Genomic DNA, 17,616 nt, shown 5'->3' with positions numbered 1-17,616 from the left:
ATCCCGAATCATCAGCCGGCTTCGCTCTCCGTTTCAACCCATTTTGCCTACTGGCTGCTTGAGTCCTACGACCCGACTCCGACCGAGACCCCAGAGTCCCAGGACGTGGGCTCACCTGGTCACCGGCGGACCCGGGCGGACGCTCACCTGGCTCCCTCTCGGACTCGGGGGCGGGCTCACCTGCCCCCCCGCGGAGGGCGCGCGGCCCCACCTGGGTACCCCTCCTGCCCGCGCCGCTGCGGCCGCTCTGGAGCAGGCTTTGCGCCGCTGCAGCCCTGCACGCCGGGCTGAGCGGTCACGGGGAGTTCCAGCCAACTTACTCCGTGTGCCTGGAAAGACAGAGCTGCTGGGAATATGTATACTCGCTTTCGCGGGTCCTCGCCTTTCGAGTGACCGCTCTAGGCCAGTCCCCTCCGAGCACTGACCGAGCTCTCCCCGGCGCTCTTCCCTTCTTTGCCTTTGGTTAAGGAATTAGCCTCGAGGAGCCCGGATCCATCGGAAAAAGGAAACTACTTTTTCCCCCTGCTGGTGACGGAGGGAACTGCACCGATAAACAAGGTTTTCTTCCCTCCTTGTTTAGTCCCAGTCGTGTCCGACTCTGCGACTCCATGGACTGCTGCACTCCAGGCTTCCCGGTCTTTCACTACCTCCCAGAGCTTGCTCAAACTCATGTCCATGAAGTCGGTGATGCCGTCCAACCATCACATCCTCTGTCGTCCTCCTCCTGCCCTCAATCTTTCCCAGCGTCAGGGTCTTTTCCAGTGAGTTGGCTCTTTGCATCAGGTGGCCAAAGTATTGAAGCTTCAGCTTCAGTCCTTCCAGTGAATATTCAGGATTGATTTCATTTAGGACTGACTGGTTTGATCTCCTCGCTGTTCAAAGGACTCTCAAGAGTCTTCCCCAACATCACAGTTCAAAAGCATCAATTCTTCCACGCTTAGTCACCGGCTTTATGGTCCAATTCTTACATCCATATACATGACTACAGGAAAAACCATGGCTTTGACTCTATGGACCTTTATCAACAAAGTAATGTCTCTGCTTTTTAATATGTTATCTAGTTTGTCATAGCTTTTCTTCTGAGGAGTAAGCATTTTTTAAATATCATGGCTCCAGTCACTGTCCATAGTGATTTTGGAGCTCAAGAAAATCTGTCAATGTTTCCCCTTTTTCCCCATCTATTTGCCAATGAAGTGATGGGACTGGATGCTGTCATCTTAGTTTTTTGAATGCTGAATTTTAAGCCAGCTTTTTCACTCTTCTTTTCACCCTCATCAAGAGGCTCTTTAGCTCCTCTTTGCTTTCTGCCATTAGAGTGGTATTATCTGCTTATCTGTGGTTGTTGCTATCTCTCCCGGCAATCATGATTCCAGCTTGTGATTCATCCAGCCCAACATTTCACGTGATGTACTCTGCATAGAAGTTAAATAAACAGGGTGACAATGTACAGCCTTGTCCTACTCCATTCCCAATTTGGAACCAGTTCATTGTTCTGTGCCTGGTTCTGTTACTTCTTGACCTGCATACAGGTTTCTCAGAGGCAGGTAAGGTGCTCTGGTATTTCCATCTCTTTAAGAATTTTCCACAGCTTGTTGTGATCCACACAGTCAAAGGCTTTATTTAGCATAGTCAATGAAGCAGAAGTAGATATTTTACTGGAATTCTCTTGCTTTTTCTATGATCCAATGGATGTTGGCAATTTGATCTCTGGTTCCTCTGCCTTTTGTGAATCCAGCTTGTGCATCTGGAAGTTCTAGATTCAGGTACTGTGTAAGCCTTGCTTGGAGAATTTTGAGCATTAGCTTTGCTAGCTTGTGAAATGGGGCAACTGTGCAGTAGTTTGAACATTCTTTGGCATTGCCTTTCCTTCTATGGGATGGAATGAAGATCATTGTTCTTCCCCAACTCCTACCCCTGCCATATGAAAACTTTTGAAAACTTTCCTTTTTATTAATTTTATTGTATTTTAAGTGCCATATTAAGGGGAGGCAAATAATTTTTGGCCTTCTAACTAATGCAAATAAGAAAAATTAAGATATTCCATGCACTCCTTTTGTGTCCTTTCTTTCTAATGATAGAAAATTACAAACTTAAAAAGATGCAGAAGAGCATAATGAGGTTCTAGTTTTTGGTAATGGTGGATTAATTGTCCTGAAGATAAAATTTCTAAAATCTGAGTGAAAGATTTAAAAAAATTATTTGGAGGCCTTAGGGCTTGACCAAAAGAAAGCAGAAGCTGGAGAGAAGACTACACTTGAAAGATGAATGGAAGTTGTTGAGATTTGTGAGGATGTGAATTTTTAATGAGGGCAAAACACGCAATCCATGAGCAACTCCAGCTAAAGAGTGCTTGCAGCCTGACTGGCTTGAAGGAGATACAAAACAGAGTGTGAGGACAGTAGAAGAAATTGGAAGGTTAGGTGGAAATGCAGAAAGGAATTTTGGAGAGGATGAACTCCAAAATATGTGTCATATTAGTTTTCTATTGCTGTCACAACAAATTACCATAAGCTTAGCAACTTAAAAACAACACAGATTTATTATCTTCCAGTTCTGGAGGTCAGATGTCCTGTGCAGGTCTCACTGGACCAAAATCAGTGTACTGACAGGCTGCATTCCTTCCTAGAGGATGTGGGGGAGAATCCACTTCCAGATCATTCAGGTTTCTGACAGAATTAAGTTCCTTGCAGTTGTAGAACTGAGGTTCCTGCCTTGCCGCTGGCTGTAAGCTGAGATCTTTCCCAGTTCCACTGCCACATTCATTGCCTTGAGGCTTCCTTCTTACATCTTCAAAGCCTGAAGCTCCAAATTCAATTCCTTTCACACTCTTCAATCCAGGTGCAGCTGGATTGGGCACACCCAGATTATCCAGGATAATTTTCAAATTTTAAAGTCAGTAAACTTAATCCCATTGGTGAAAGCCCTCTTGCCATAAGTAACATATGGACATGTTCTAGAGATCAGAACATGGACATCTTTCAAGGGGCCATTATGCTGCCTAGGACAGTCTGCCCTCTAATCCTTCAAAGATGGCTCTTCTTAATATCAATAATCACATTAAATATAAATACACTAGGCATGCCAATTAAATGACAGAGATTGTCAGATTGGATTAAAAACTAAAGAAAACAAGACCAAATTGTGTACTCAGACAGTAAAGAGTCTGCCTGCAATTCAGGAGACCCAGGTTTGATCCCTGGGTCAAGAAGATTCCTTGGAGAAGGAAATGGTTACCTACTTCAGAGTGCTTGCCTGAGAAATTCCAAGGACAGAGGAACCTGGCAGGCTACAGTCCTTGGAGTTGCAAAGAGTCGGACATGACTGAGTGATTATCACTTTCACTACCAAAAGAAAAAAAGGACTTTACAAAGAAATAAATTCAAAGTAAAAGGATGGGGCTTCCCTGGTGGCTCAGTGGTCAAGAATTCGCCTACCAATGCAGGAAACATGGGTTTAATCCCTGGTCCAGGAGGATCCCACATGCCTCGGAGCAACAAAGCTCATGTACCACAACTACTAAGCCTGTGCTCTAGACCCCAGGAGCCACAACTACTGAGCCCCTGTGCTGCAATTATTGAAGCCCAAGCACCCCAGAGCCCATGCTCCACAACAAGAGAAACCACTGCAACGAGAAGCCTGCATACTATAATGAAGAGTAGCCCTTACTTGCCACAACTAGAGAAAGCCCATGCAGAAAACAAACAAACAAACCAATACAGCCAAAAATAAATAAATAAAAGTATATAAAAAAGTAAAAGGACAGAAAGATACACTACGCAAACAGAAAGAATAAGAAATCTGAAGTGGCCAACAAGCATGTGAAAAGATGCTCAATATCCCTAATCATAAGACTTATGAAAGTCAAAATCACAATGAGATGTCATCTCACATCCAGTAGGATGGTCATTACTAAAAAGCAAACAAACACACAAAAACAGACAGTGACAAGTGTTGGTGAACGTGTGGAGAAATTTGAACCTTTGTGCACTGTTGTTGGAACTGTAAAATGGTACGATTATATTGGAAAACAGTATGGAGGTACCACATAAACTAAAACTAGAATTATGATATGATTCAGCAATCCCATTTCTCAGTGTATATCCAAAAGATTTCACAGCAAGATCTCATAGAGAGTGGCGTACCCATGTCCAGTGCAGGATTATTTAAAGTAGTCAAGAGATGAAAACAACCCAAGTGTTCATCAACAGATAAACAGATAAAGAAAACCTGGTGTGGTTTACATGGTGGAATATTATGCAGCATTTGAATCAGTTCTAATGAAGTGGATGAAACTGGAGCCTATTATACAGAGTGAAGTTAAGTCAGAAAGAAAAACACCAATACAGTATATTAATGCATATATGTGGAATTTAGAAAGATGGTAATGATGACCCTATATGTGAGACAGCAAAAGAGACAAAGATGTAAAGAGCAGACTTTTGGACTCTGTGGGAGAAGGTGAGGGTGGGATGATTTGAGAGAATAGTATTGAAACATGTATATTACCATATGTGAAATAGATCGCCAGCCCAAGTTCGATGCATGAGACAGGGTGCTCAGGGCTGGTGCACTGGGATGACCCTCAGGGATGGGATGGGGAGGGAGGTGGGAGGGGGGTTCAGGATGGGGGACACATGTACACCTATGGCTGATTCATGTCAATGTATGGCAAAAACCACTACTGTATTGTAAAGTAATTAGCCTCCAATTAAAATAAATAAATTAATAATAAAAAAAGAAAACGTGGTGTGGTTTACATGGTGGAATATTACGCAGCCTTAAAAAAGGAAATCCTGTAACATACTATCACATGGATGAACCCTAAGGACATTAGGCTAACTGAAATAAGCCAGTCACAAGAGGGCAAATACTGTATACTTGCAATCACATAAAATATCTAAAGTAGCCAAAAATCATAGAAACAGAAGGTAGAAAGGTAGTTTCCAACAGCAAAGGAGAAGGGGAAGGGAAATTAGTGTTTAATGTGTGCAAAGTTTCAATTCTGTAAGATGAAACACTTCTAGAGCTCTGTAGCACAATGTGAATATACTTAACATGATTCAATTTAAAAGCTGTTAAGATGATAAATTTAAGGTTATGGGTTTTTTAACCCACCCTTCCAAAAAAAGAAATCAGAAGAATCTATAATATTTGACAAAATAGACTTTAAGACAGAATATTATTATAGATAAAGAGGGAAATTTCATAATAATAGTAAGGTCAATCCAGACAGAGGAAGATGGAAGACAAATAATGTATGATATTACTTATATGTGGAACCTAAAAAATATAGCAAACTTGTGAATGTAACAAAAAAGAAAACAGACTCACAGATATACAGAACTAGTAATAATAATCAGGAAGAGGGAAAGGGGAAGGGTAATACAGGGGAATTAAGGGGTACAAGGGGCTTCCCTCATAGCTCAGTTGGTAAAGAATCTGCCTGCAATGCAGGCGACCCCAGTTTGATTCCTGGGTGGGGAAGATCTGCTGGAGGAGGGATAGGCTACCCACTCCAGTATTCCTGGGCTTCCCTTGCAGCTCAGCTGGTAAAGAATCTGCCTGAAATGTGGGAGACCTGGGTTTGATCCCTAGTTTGGGAAGATCTCCTGGAGAAGGGAAAGGCTACCCATTCCAGTATTCTGCTCTGGAGAATTCCATTGACTGTATAGTGCATGGGGGCGCAAAGAGTCGGACACGACTGAGAGGCTTTCACTTTTCACTTTCACTTTCAAGGGGTACAAACTATTATGTATAAAATAAGCAAAAAAGAGATATTGTACAACACAGGGAATACAGCCAATATTAACTATAAATGGAGTATAACCTTTAAAAATTGCAAATCACTATATTGTATCCCTGTAACTTATATAATGTTGTACCTCAACTACATTTCCATTTTAAAAAGTGGTCTATCCATGAGATCAATAAACAATTATAAGTTTATTTTCCCAAGCCAAACTGTATCCAGCTTAAAGATACTTTTCATTAACAATCACAGTATTTCAAACAGGACATAGGCAGACAATTGCTAACATTATACAACAACTTTCAAACTCCCTTTTGCAGTGGACTACCAAAATCAGAAAGCCACTATAAAACTCAATGAAGTCTTCATCTGATGCTCTGAACAGGGAGAGTTTAGAGTGAGGGTTGACATTTTACATTTAGCTTGTTGTTTAACAACTTTTCCTGACTTTCAGGAAATGGGGATGAAAGTGGCTAAAGTATCACTCTGAGGACCCACAATCTAAAAAAGGAACCACTGCCCTTTCGAGTGATGCCATCTCAGTGGTACCACTGCAAAGTCCAGGCTGCCTGGCGTACCGTTAACCAATTTGGGGAGGGGGTGGGTTCCAATAGGTCTCTGGGTTTAGGGGAGTCAAGTCAATGCTACAAGTGGAGAGGGAGAAGAGGACATAAAAACTAATTTAAATCTTCCACACCACAAGGCCTTTGTACCAAGGTGGCAAATGTGTGTCAACATCAAGGAATTGCTCCTTCCTGGGAACCAAGAGGAAGTCTCCCAAAACTAGATGGGAAAGATTTTTTTTCGCCATGTCAATCCAGCTCCTGTTAGTGACATGTACCCTTCCCCCCAAAAAACCAATGGAGTGTCCTGTGTGCTAAAAACCCAGTTTTTAAAAGAGTAAAACAAAATTCTGCATTTTTATAAAACTTGATTTAAAAAAATAGTATTTCAAGCTGTACAGTCAGCAGAAGTACACAGTTACCAGGAATGCACACACTTTACCCAGCATCTCCAGCACCATCAGGTTTCCATGCCTGATCTATTTGGGCATCTCCATTATCTGCAGGCTTATTCCCATACTAGAATACTGGCAGGATGGCAGAGTAGAAGGACATGTGCTCATCTTCTCCTGTGAGAACTCCAAAATCACAACTTGCTGCTGAACAACTATCGACAGGAGAATGTTCAGTTCAGTTCAGTTCAGTCGCTCAGTTGTGTTCGATTCTTTGCGACCCCATGAATTGCAGCATGCCAGGCCTCCCTGTCCATCACCAACTCCCGGAGTCTACTCAAACCCATGTCCATCGAGTCGGTGATGCCATCCAACCATCTCATCCTCTGTCATCCCCTTCTCCTCCTGCCCCCAATCCCTCCCAGCATCAGGGTCTTTTCCAATGAGTCAACTCTTCGCATGAGGTGGCCAAAGTACTGGAGTTTCAGCTTCAGCATCAGTCCTTCTCCCACCAAAAAAAGATGCCCCACATCCAAGGGCAAAGGAGAAGCCCCAGCAAGATGGTAGGAGGGGAGAAATCGCATTTAGAATCAAACCCCATACCCGCCAGAGATGCTCGGAGGGCTCAACCAAACCTTGTGCGCACCAAGACCTAGAGACTCCACAGAGACTGAGCCAGAACTGTGTTTGAGTCTCCTGCGGAGGTGCAGGACTGCGGTGTCCTGTTGCAGGGGCAGGGGCTCTGGGGGCAGAGCCCTGGGTCACACAGCCTGTGGCATCAGCCTGCTTGGAGGAGGTCACCATCAACCCCACCATAGAGTCGCGGAGCAAACAACCCACAAACTGCAGAACAATTATACCAAAGAAATGATCACACTGTTAAGAAAGTTCTAGGACCCACAACAGATTTCCCAACCTGGGTATCTGGCAGAGGGACTGAGAATCCCCAGGGAATTTGAGTTTGGAGGCCAAGTGGGATTTGATTACAGAACTTCTACAGGACCAGGGAAACAGACTCTGGGAGAGCACAAACAAAACCTTGCGTGCACCAGAACCCAGGAGAAAGGAGCAGTGACCCCACAAGAGACTGACCCAGACCTGCCTGTGAGTGTCCAGGAGTCTCTGGCGGAGGCGTGGGTGAGTGATGACCTGTTGCCTGGTTGGGGGCACTGAGTGCAGCAGTGGGTGCACCGGACTTTTTGAAGGAGGTCGCCATTATCTTCATCACCTCCACCATAGTTTGGCCTCAGGCCAAACAACAGGGAGGGAACAGAGGCCTGCCCATCAACAGAAAATTGGATTAAAGATTTACTGAGCATGGCCCTGCGCATCAGAATAAGGCCCGGTATCCCCCACAGTCAGTCTCTCCCATCAGGAAGCGTCCATAAGCCTCTAATCCTTATCCTTTGGAGGGCAGACAGAATGAAAACCACAATCACAGAAAACTAGTCAAACTGATCACATGGACCACAGCCTTGTCTAACTCAATGAAACTATAAGCCATGCCATGTAGGGCCACCCAAGACAGATGGGTCATGGTGAGGAGTTCTGACAAAACATGGTCCACTGGAGAAGGGAATGGCAAACTACTTCAGTATTCTTGCCTTAAGAACCCCATGAACAGTACAAAAAAGGCAAAAAGATATGACACTGCAGCTGGTGTGCTGCAGTCCATGAGGTCACAAAGAGTTGCACACGGCTGAGTGACTGGACTGAACTGAACTGATTCCCATCCTTGCCAGCTTTCCCCTTTTTCACTTTGGGGCCCTTCCTTGCAGGGTTCTTTTTAGGCTTGGGCTCTGGCTTTGGAGGAGCAGGTTTAGCAGATAACCTTGCAGATCTTCTCTGTGGGTCATCCTTCACCTTGGCTTTATCTTCTTTAGCATCCCCTTCAGCCTTTCTCTTGGGCATAGTGGCGATGGCGGCGAGATGTAGGTATTGGACACCAGGATGCAGCGGTGCACAGGCTCTGGTTGGCCCAAGGGTTGCTCTTGCCTGTTCTTCTAATTATGTTTTCATGCACCTAATATCAGAGCTTCAAAATAACCTTAAGCAAAACTAACAGAACTGAAGGGAGAAATAAGCAAACCTACAATCACAGTGAAAGATTTTAAGACTCTGCTCTTGATAATTGATTGAACTAGATACAAAAGCTCAGTAAATATATAGACTATGTTTAAAATGCTATAGTCCAGGGATTGGTGAACTATGGGGTCTATTTGGGTCTATGACCAAATCCCATGAATAAAGTTTTATTGGAAAATAGCTATATCCACTTGTTTATGTACTGTTTATGGCTTTCTATGGCTGTTTTCCTAGAACTGAGTAGATGGAACAGATCCAAATGGCTTGAAAAACCTAAAAATATTTACTACCTAGCCCTTAACAGGAAATTTTGCTAACTTCTTACTTTTCTAGAGTGTTCATGATTGCTTCTTGGAACATTTGTATGATAGATGCTTTAAAGTTGTTTTCAGATCATTCCAACATCTATGTCAATCTCAGTTTTGAAGTTTGTTGATCTTTTTTGCCTTGTGAGTTGAGATTTTCCTGGTTTTTTAATATATCAAGTAATTTTTATTGTCTCCTGGAATATTTTAATATTATGCAATGAGACTTTAGATCTTATTTAAGTTCTGTGAAGAATAGACATATTTTTGTCTTAGGCAAAAGACTTGCTTAGGTTTGGGCTTCAAGTTCACTCTGTCTTCCATGAGTTGTAGTTCAAATGTAAATTCAGTTTTCAAAGCCCTTGCAGTACCATTTGGATAGATCCTGATTATGTACAATTCAGATGTCATCTGGACCCTGGTTGATTGTATATTAGTTCAGTTCTCAAAGTCACAGATACACTGAACAGACCCATGAACACACAGCCCAGTGGTGAACCCAGAATTTCATATACAACTTTCTGGGATTTTCCTATAATATTAAGAAAGAGTGCCTCCTCTCTCCACAATCTCCTCAGTATTTTCCAGTTCCCTATGGTTTCCCTTTTTATTTTATGGCCAGAAAGTGACTTCACTCTGTGTACTTCTGTGCCTGCTCCCATCTTTGGTCAAGTGGCAGAAGCAATAGGGATTTTGGTCAAGAAGACAGAAGCAAGAGGGATTGGTCAAACTGGGGAGGAATGTTCCCCTTCCTCAGAGTGTTAGCTCCTGCTGGCTCTTGCCATGGCCTTTGCTGTTTTCACCACAGGAAGGCTTCAGGGCTGGGCTCAAGGAAATGGGGAGAAGAAATAAAACATAGACAATTCCACATTTTCTCTCTCTCTGGGTGTTGGGGGTTTCCTGATAATCAGCCAGAACTAAAATGCATCCCTGGAGCTCTCTCTACATGCATCCCAGACTACATCCCAGGCATACATTGAGGCTAATAACTAACAAAGGAACACAAATGGTAAGTTCACATCTAGCGCACTGGTGCTTCAAGCCGTCTTCTCCATTTAGCTGCTACTAGTCTATGGGGTCGCCAAGAGCTGGACATGACTCAGTGACTAAGCATGCACGCACATTCCCTTTCCGTCTTCCTATAGGTGCTCTATGCATTCTGTCTAGGTTTATAGTAACATTCAGTGGAGGGACAGAATGGAGTGTGCTTGCTATCGAGCCACAAGAGCAAAGATTAAAGAGAGGATATCATCACAGATTTTACAGACATGAAATTAGACATACTACTTTAAATAGTTTATGCCAATAAGTTTGACAATTTAGATGAAATAGACAAATTGCTGAAGAGAAAACTTACCAAAAGTAACACAAGAGGAAATGGAATCTCTGAATAGCTTTATCTATTTTTTCTTGAAGTATAATTTACTTTCAACATTATATTAGTTTCAGGTGTACAACATAGTGATTCCATATTTTTATGCATTACAAAATGATCACCACTATAAGTCTAATTGCCATCTGTCACCAAAGTAGTCACATATATTACCAACTATATTCCTTACGCTGTGCATCACATGCCCATGATTTATTTATTTTATAACTGGAAGTTTGTATCTCTCTTAGAACCCTTGCCCTATCTCACCCATCTCCCCACTTCTTCCTTCCCGCAACCACTAGTTTCTTCTCTGTAGCTTGAGTCTCTTCTGTTTTATATTTGTTCAATTGTTTTGCTTTATAGATTCCATATAAGTGAAATCATACAGTATTGGCCTTTCTCTGTCTGACATTTCATTTACATAATACCTTCTAGGTCCTTCCAGGTTGTCACAAATGGCAAGATTTCATTCTCTTCGTGGCTGAGTAATCTACAGTTCATGGGGCCGCAAAGAGTTGGACACAACTGAGCGACTTTTCACTTCAATGTCCCACTGTGTGTGTGTATATGTCTGTCTGTCTGTCTCTCTGTATACCACATCTTCTTTATCCATTAGTCTATCGACGGATACTTAGTTGCTTGCATATCTTGGCTATTGTAAATAATGCTACAGTCAACTTTGGGGTGCATGTATTTTTCCCAATCAGTGTTTTTGTTTGCTTTGAATAAAGATCCAGAACTGGAATTGCTGGATCATATAGTTCTCTTTTCAATTTTTTGAGTAAACTCCATATTTTTTCCACAACGGACGTACCAAATCACATTACTACCAACAGTGCACAAGGGTTCCCTTTTCTCCACACCGTTACTTGTTACTTATATTTTTCAGTGGTCATTCTGAGAGGTGTGAGATGATATCTCCTTGTGGTTTTTATTTGCTTTTGCCTAATGACTACTGATTAGTCATCTTTTGAGCATCTTTTCATATGCTGTCTGCTATCTGTATGTCTCCTTCGGAAATATGTCTATTCTGAGCCTCTGCCCATTTTTTAATTAGATTTTTATTGTTGTTGAGTTGTGTGGGGTTTTTAAAAAATATATTTTGGCTATTAGCCCCTTATCAGACATATCATCTGGAAATATTTTTCCCATTAAGTAGGTTGCCATTTTGTTTTGTTGATGGTTTCCTTCATGTGCAAAAGCTTTTCAGTTTGATGTAATCCTATTTGCTTATTTTTGCTTTTGTTGCCATTGCCTGAGGAGACATATCAAAAAATATTGCTAAGACTAATTTCAAACAGCACACTAGCTATATATTCTTCCAGAAATTTTATGGTTTCAGGACTTATATTTAAGTCTTTAATCTATTTTGATTTTTTTTCAGAGGAAGAACCAGTCATTCTGTTAGCACTCGGCTCTCAGATACATTAAATTCAAAGTTGCTTCTATGTAAAATGAAGCTCTATGTCTCACTTTGTTTTGTTTTGTTTTGTTGGAGTATAGTTGTCTTACAGTGTTATATTAGTTTCTGCTGTACAACGAAGCAAATCAGCCAAATGTACACATACATCCCTCCCACTTGGACCTCCCTCCCAACCCCCCATCTCACCCATCTATCTGTCATCTAGAAAAATGGTACAGATGAACCTATTTGCAGGGCAGGAGTAGAGAAGCAGATGTAGAATTAATAGAGAAGCAGAATTAATTTTTTATATATGATGAAAGTGGTCTAGTTCCATTCTCCAACATGAAGCTGTCCAGTTTTCCCACACCATTTATTGAAGAGACTATATTTTCTCCATTTTAGATTCTTGTCCCCTGCATTGTAGCTTGCATGCATGCCTGCTAAGTCACTTCAGTCATGTCCAACTCTTTGCATTGGCTACATAAGCATGGGTTCATTTCTGGACTCTATTCTATTTCACTGATCTATGCGTCTGTTTTTGTGCCATCCCATATTTTTTTATTACTACAGCTTGGTAGTATAGTTTGAAATCAGGAAGTGTGATACTTGCAGCTTTATTCTTCTTTCTCAAGGTTGCTTTGGCTATTTAGGGTCTGTTTGAGTTATATACAAATTTTAGGATTATTTCATCTAGATCTTTTGAGATATGCTTCTAGTATCTTGATAGGAATTGCACTGCATCTATAGATGGGTTGGGTAGTATGATCATTTTAATAATAGTACTTCCAATGCATGAGTCTCTTATATCTTTCCATCTGTTTGTGTCATCTTCAATTTCTTTCATCAATGTCTTATAGCTTTCTGAGTATATGTGTTTACCACTTTGGGTAGGTATTTTGTTCTTTTTAATACAATTGTAAATGGAATTATTTTTTTAATTTCTCCTTCTGATAGTTCATTATTAGTATAGAAATGTAACAGATTTCTGTACATTAATTTTGTATGTGGCAACTTTACTGAAGTAATTTATTATTTCTAATAGATTTTGGTGGAGTCTTTAGGGTTTTCTACACATCTTCATCGGCAGTGACAATTTTCTTTCTTCCTATTTGGATGCCTTTCATGTCTTTTTCTTCTATGATTGCTGTGGCTAGCACTTATTAGTTGAATAAAAGTGGCAGAGTGCACTTCCTTGACTTGATCCTGACTTTGAATTTAATGTATTAGAGGAAATGCTTTCAGTTTTTTACCACTAAGTATGATTGTTCTATGGGTTTGTCATAAATGGCCAACTATTGTGTTGAGATATGTTCCCTCTATACCACTGCAGTGAGAGTTTATCAGAAGTGGGTGTTGAATTTTGTCAAAGGACTTTTCTGCATCTATTGAAATAATCATATGATTTTTATCATTTTGTTAATTGGTGTATCATGTTGATTGATTTGTGGATGTTGAATCATCCTTGCATCATTGGACTAAATCCCACTTGATCATTGTGTATGATTATCTTAGTGTATTATTGAATTCAACTTCCTAATACTTTGTTAAGGATTTTTGCATCTATGTTCACTAGGGATATTGCCCTGTAATTTTTTCTTTCTTTCTTTCTTTTAGTGTCTTTGTCAGATTTTGGCAATGCTGGCCTTGTGGAATGAGTTCAGAAGCATTCCTTCCTCTTTAATCTCTTGCAGTAGTTTGAGAAAGATAGATGTTGACTCTTCTTTAAACGTTTAGTAGAATCTACCTGTGAAGCCATCTGGTCCTGGACTTTAGTTTGTTGGGAATTTTTTAAACTGCTGATTAAATTTCATTACTAGTAATTGGTCTGTTCAGATTTCCAATTTCTTCCTGATTCAGTCTTGGAAGATTGCATGTTTCTAGGAATTTATTTCTTCTAGGTCCAATTTGTTGGCAGGTGTTCATAGTAGTCTTATGGTTCCTTGGATTTCTGTGATATCAGTTATAATTTCTCCTCTTTCTGTTCTAATTTTATTTATTTAAGGCCTCTCTCTCTCTCTCTCTCTCTCTGATAAGTGTGTCTCTAAAAGCTTATCTTTTTAAAAAATCTTTTTCAAAGAACCAGCTCTTGTTTCATTGTTCTTTTCTATTACTTTTAAAATCTCTACTTCTGATCTTTTTTTTTTTTTTTACTGGCCCAACAGTCTTGTCTTTACTTTTCCTTTAAAGCAAGAAAACAGAATGCGAGCAATCAGAAAGCACTAGCAGGCATCAGTTAATCAAAGACACTAGCTTCTTAGCTCCAAAAGCACTTGCAGAGAAAACCACTGGGGGGCACAGGAAGGTGGGAGCACTTCATAATAACTGGAATCCCATGAGTGTGTGTGTACGCCAAGTCTCACAGGTCACTTTTTGTATTTATCCTTTACTTGGTCACTTTTTTTTTACCCTCAAATACTAGTTTTTCTTTGACTTTTTTTCCTCAAAGTATAAAAAGTATGAAATATAAACAAGCTCTTGCATTGCACACACTTCAAAGTGTACAATTCAAGCATTATAGAGCTATCTACATACTGATAAATCCCATCAAATCTTGGATAATTCAATAATATACAAAATACCAGGGCACAGAAAGAACCAAAACCCACTTCTTTTTGATACACGTAAGATTCAAATATTCAATCTAAAGAAAAACACTTAATCATTTTGGCTCTCCTCTACATTTGCATGTTGATATACTTATTAAAATATTCCTGTATAATTAATGTTTGGTCTTATTATTTCAAGTCAGGTTTAAAACCAGCCATCCAGACAAAACAGGTAATCAGAAAGACTATTTCTTTCCCACCTCCCTAACCCCAATAACTATGAAGCCAATTTTACGACATGACTCCAAACACTGGATTGTGATGACAAATGCTAGGTCCAATTTCTTCATAATCCTTTTTGGTGTGGCATACGTGGTAGAACTCAGGTGTGGAAGCCAGCATAGATCCTCCAAACCAAACTGCATATCGTTGCATGTGGTGTGTAATGACTTGTACATCAATAGGTTTTGGCTTCAATCTACCACCACTCAATTCCTCACTTAATTTCAGTCTGGCATCTACAGTTCTTTTCAAATCTCTTTGCAAGCGACGTCCAAAGTCCCTGAACATGGTTGAACCTCCGGAGAGGACAATATTCTTGTAGAGAGGACGTCTGACATCAATAGGACAATTCTGAATTACTTCATCTACAACTTCTGAGATAGGCTGGGTAAAGTCTGGGTTAGCAAACTCTGGATGAAAAAAAAAGTCAGGTCCCAAGAATCTCTCATATACAGCATCAATGGAAAACTCTTTCTTTGAGATAGCATTGATTCCAGTATACTGTTTAATCCACTTTGATCCATCTGTATCATATTTGTTAAATTCTTTTACTAAGTCTGGGCAGACATAACTATAGCGCTCCTTCACTGCCTTAGCAGTTTCCAAGGATTGTTCTGGAGGAATTCCTACTTCTCGGTCTCTCAACAATTGCTGAATAAAATATGTTATATCTCGTCCTGCGATTGGAATGTGCTTAATACAGCTGCCAATCACATACCCTTCAGCCACAGGGATGACATGAGTGACACCATCTCCACTGTCTATTACCATAGCGGTCAACGTCCCTCCTCCTACTTGTCTGGAGGTCCAAGATGCAGCTAAGGCTAGAAAGGCCTGCACAGCAATGTACAAGCCAGGAACGTTGAAGGACTCAAACATTATTTCAGCAGTATATTCCCTGTTTTCTGGAGTATTCAGTGGAGGTTCAGTCAAAAGAAAATAATGATCTTCAGGTTCTGCCCTTAAATATTTAAAGATCACTTGCTCCATAAACCTTTCCATCAAATCCCAATCTTCAACTATACCATGGCGGATTGGCCACTTTGTTGCATATGTAGGTTTTTCTATTGCTTCATCACCAATGAAGAAGTCTAGGTCATCAACACCTTTCATCACCCTCCTTTGAGCTTGATCGCCCACTTTTGCTGACTCCTTAACAGCAATACAGGAAGGGATGATAAACTGTGGTTCCGTATTTCCAGCATATCCTAGTTTTGTATACCCCGTGCCACAGTCCACCACACAGGCCGGCAGCCATCCCGCCATCTTCCTCCTCGCCTGCTGCTGCTGCTGCCGCCTCTGCTCCATGCCGGTTGGGGCCAAGGATGGGTGGCGGGAGGTAGAAGCTATATGACCATCCACGGCCGGGCCACCCTCTCCGTCTGGCAGGGAGCCGGGAAGCCGAAGCAGTAGCGAGAGAGCAGCAGGCTCGGTCAGCGGCTACCACTTCCGCAACCCGGGCAGGCCTCTACTTCTGATCTTTATTATTTCCTCCATTCTACTAATATGCAGGCTTTATTTGTTCTTTCTTTTCTAGTTCCTTTAGGTGTAAAGTCTGGTTGTTTACTAGAGATTTTTCTTATTTCTTGACGTGGGTCTATATCACTAGGAATTTCCCTCTGAGAACTGTTTTTGCTGTGTCCCATAGATCTAAGAAAGTTGTTTCCATTTTCAAAGTATTTTTAAATTTCCCCTTTGATTTCTTCATTGACTCACTGGTTGTTTAGTAGCATGTTATTTAGTCTCCACATCTTTCTTCTTTTAAATGATTTCCAGTCTCATATCATTGCGGTCAGAAAAGATTCTCGATATAATTTCAAGCTTCTTAAATTTGTTGAGACTTGTTTTGTGGCCCAACATGTGTTCTATCCTGGAGAACATTTCATGTACACTTGAATGTGTATTCTGTACTTTGGGGGTGGAATATTCTGTATATTCCATCTTGTTTAATGTATCATTTAAGGACAATTTTCCTTATTGGATGAGTAGATGATCTCTCGATTGATTTAAGTGGGGTGTGAAAGTCCCCTACTATTATTGAATTATTGTCAATTTCTCCTTTTATGTTTGTTAACATCTGCTTTATATATTTAGGTGCTCCTATATTAGGGGCACATATGTTTATGAATACTATATCCCCTTATAGTGATCCCTTTATTATTATATAATGTCCTTCTTTGTCTTTTATTGTAGACTTTACATTAAAGTCTACTTTGTCTGAAATGAGTATTGCTACTCCAACTTTCTGTTCATTTCTATTGGCATGGACTATCTTTTTCCAAGCCCTCACTTTCAGTCTCTCTGTGTCTTTAGATATGAAGAGAGTCTCTTGCAGGCAGCATATAGGTGGGTCTTGTCTTTTTTACCCATTCAGCCATCCTATGTCTTTTGATTGGAGCATTCAGTCCATTTACATTTACAGTGATTATTGATAGGCATGTGCTTATTGCCATCTTGTTAATTATTTTCTGGTAGTTTATATAGCTCTTCTCTGTACTTTTCTTCTCTCAATCTCTTCCTTTGTGGTTTGATGATTTTCTTTAGTGTCATTTTTGGATTCCTTTCTCTTTATTCTTGTGTATCTATTAAAGGTTTTTGACTGTGGTTACCTAAATATTGACATATATACAGTGGTTTATATTAAGCTGATAGTCCTTAACTTTCAGTGCATTCTAAAAGCACCGTAAATCTTTACCATCACCACATTTTGTGTTTTTGATGTCTTATTTTACATCTTCAACTTTGAGTACCCCTTAACTACTTATTGTAGTTATAGTTGACTTTATTGCTTTTGTCATTTAACCTTCATACTGGCTTCTTAAGTGGCCAGTCCACTCCCTTTATTGTTTTTTTACCTTTACCAGTGAGATTTTTTTCATTCATATATTTTCTTTTTTCTACTATGGCCTTTTCT

The 17,616-nt window shown here is 40.5% G+C and overlaps 2 protein-coding genes across 2 annotated transcripts in view; both read right to left on the bottom strand.

Annotated features, from left to right (window-relative positions):
• Positions 1-8,615, bottom strand: part of LOC122425538 — a 48,621-nt gene extending 40,006 nt beyond the window's left edge. The window contains exons 1-3 of the mRNA XM_043444017.1: positions 8,444-8,615; positions 2,712-2,844; positions 116-457 (exon numbers count right to left, since the gene is read on the bottom strand). Of these exons, the coding sequence (XP_043299952.1) occupies positions 116-457; positions 2,712-2,844; positions 8,444-8,615 (647 nt within the window). The remainder of the gene's footprint in view (positions 1-115; positions 458-2,711; positions 2,845-8,443) is intronic.
• Positions 8,616-14,604: 5,989 nt separating this feature from the next.
• LOC122425799 (actin-related protein 3-like) lies at positions 14,605-15,968 on the bottom strand. Its single transcript, XM_043444428.1, has one exon. It carries the CDS (start codon positions 15,966-15,968, stop codon positions 14,712-14,714), a length of 1,257 nt encoding a protein of 418 aa, XP_043300363.1. The 3' UTR covers positions 14,605-14,711.
• Between the last annotated feature and the right edge of the window lie 1,648 nt (positions 15,969-17,616).

The sequence above is a fragment of the Cervus canadensis genome, chromosome 23 (genome assembly GCF_019320065.1).
Source record: "Cervus canadensis isolate Bull #8, Minnesota chromosome 23, ASM1932006v1, whole genome shotgun sequence".
NCBI lineage: Eukaryota > Metazoa > Chordata > Mammalia > Artiodactyla > Cervidae > Cervus > Cervus canadensis.
Note: the sequence above shows the minus strand (reverse complement) of the source record. Positions and strands in the feature narration are given on the sequence as shown.

Excerpts from the sequence above, each read along its gene's own strand:
- LOC122425799 (XM_043444428.1), bottom strand. The coding sequence starts at position 15,968 with ATGGCGGGATGGCTGCCGGCCTGTGTGGTGGACTGTGGCACGGGGTAT.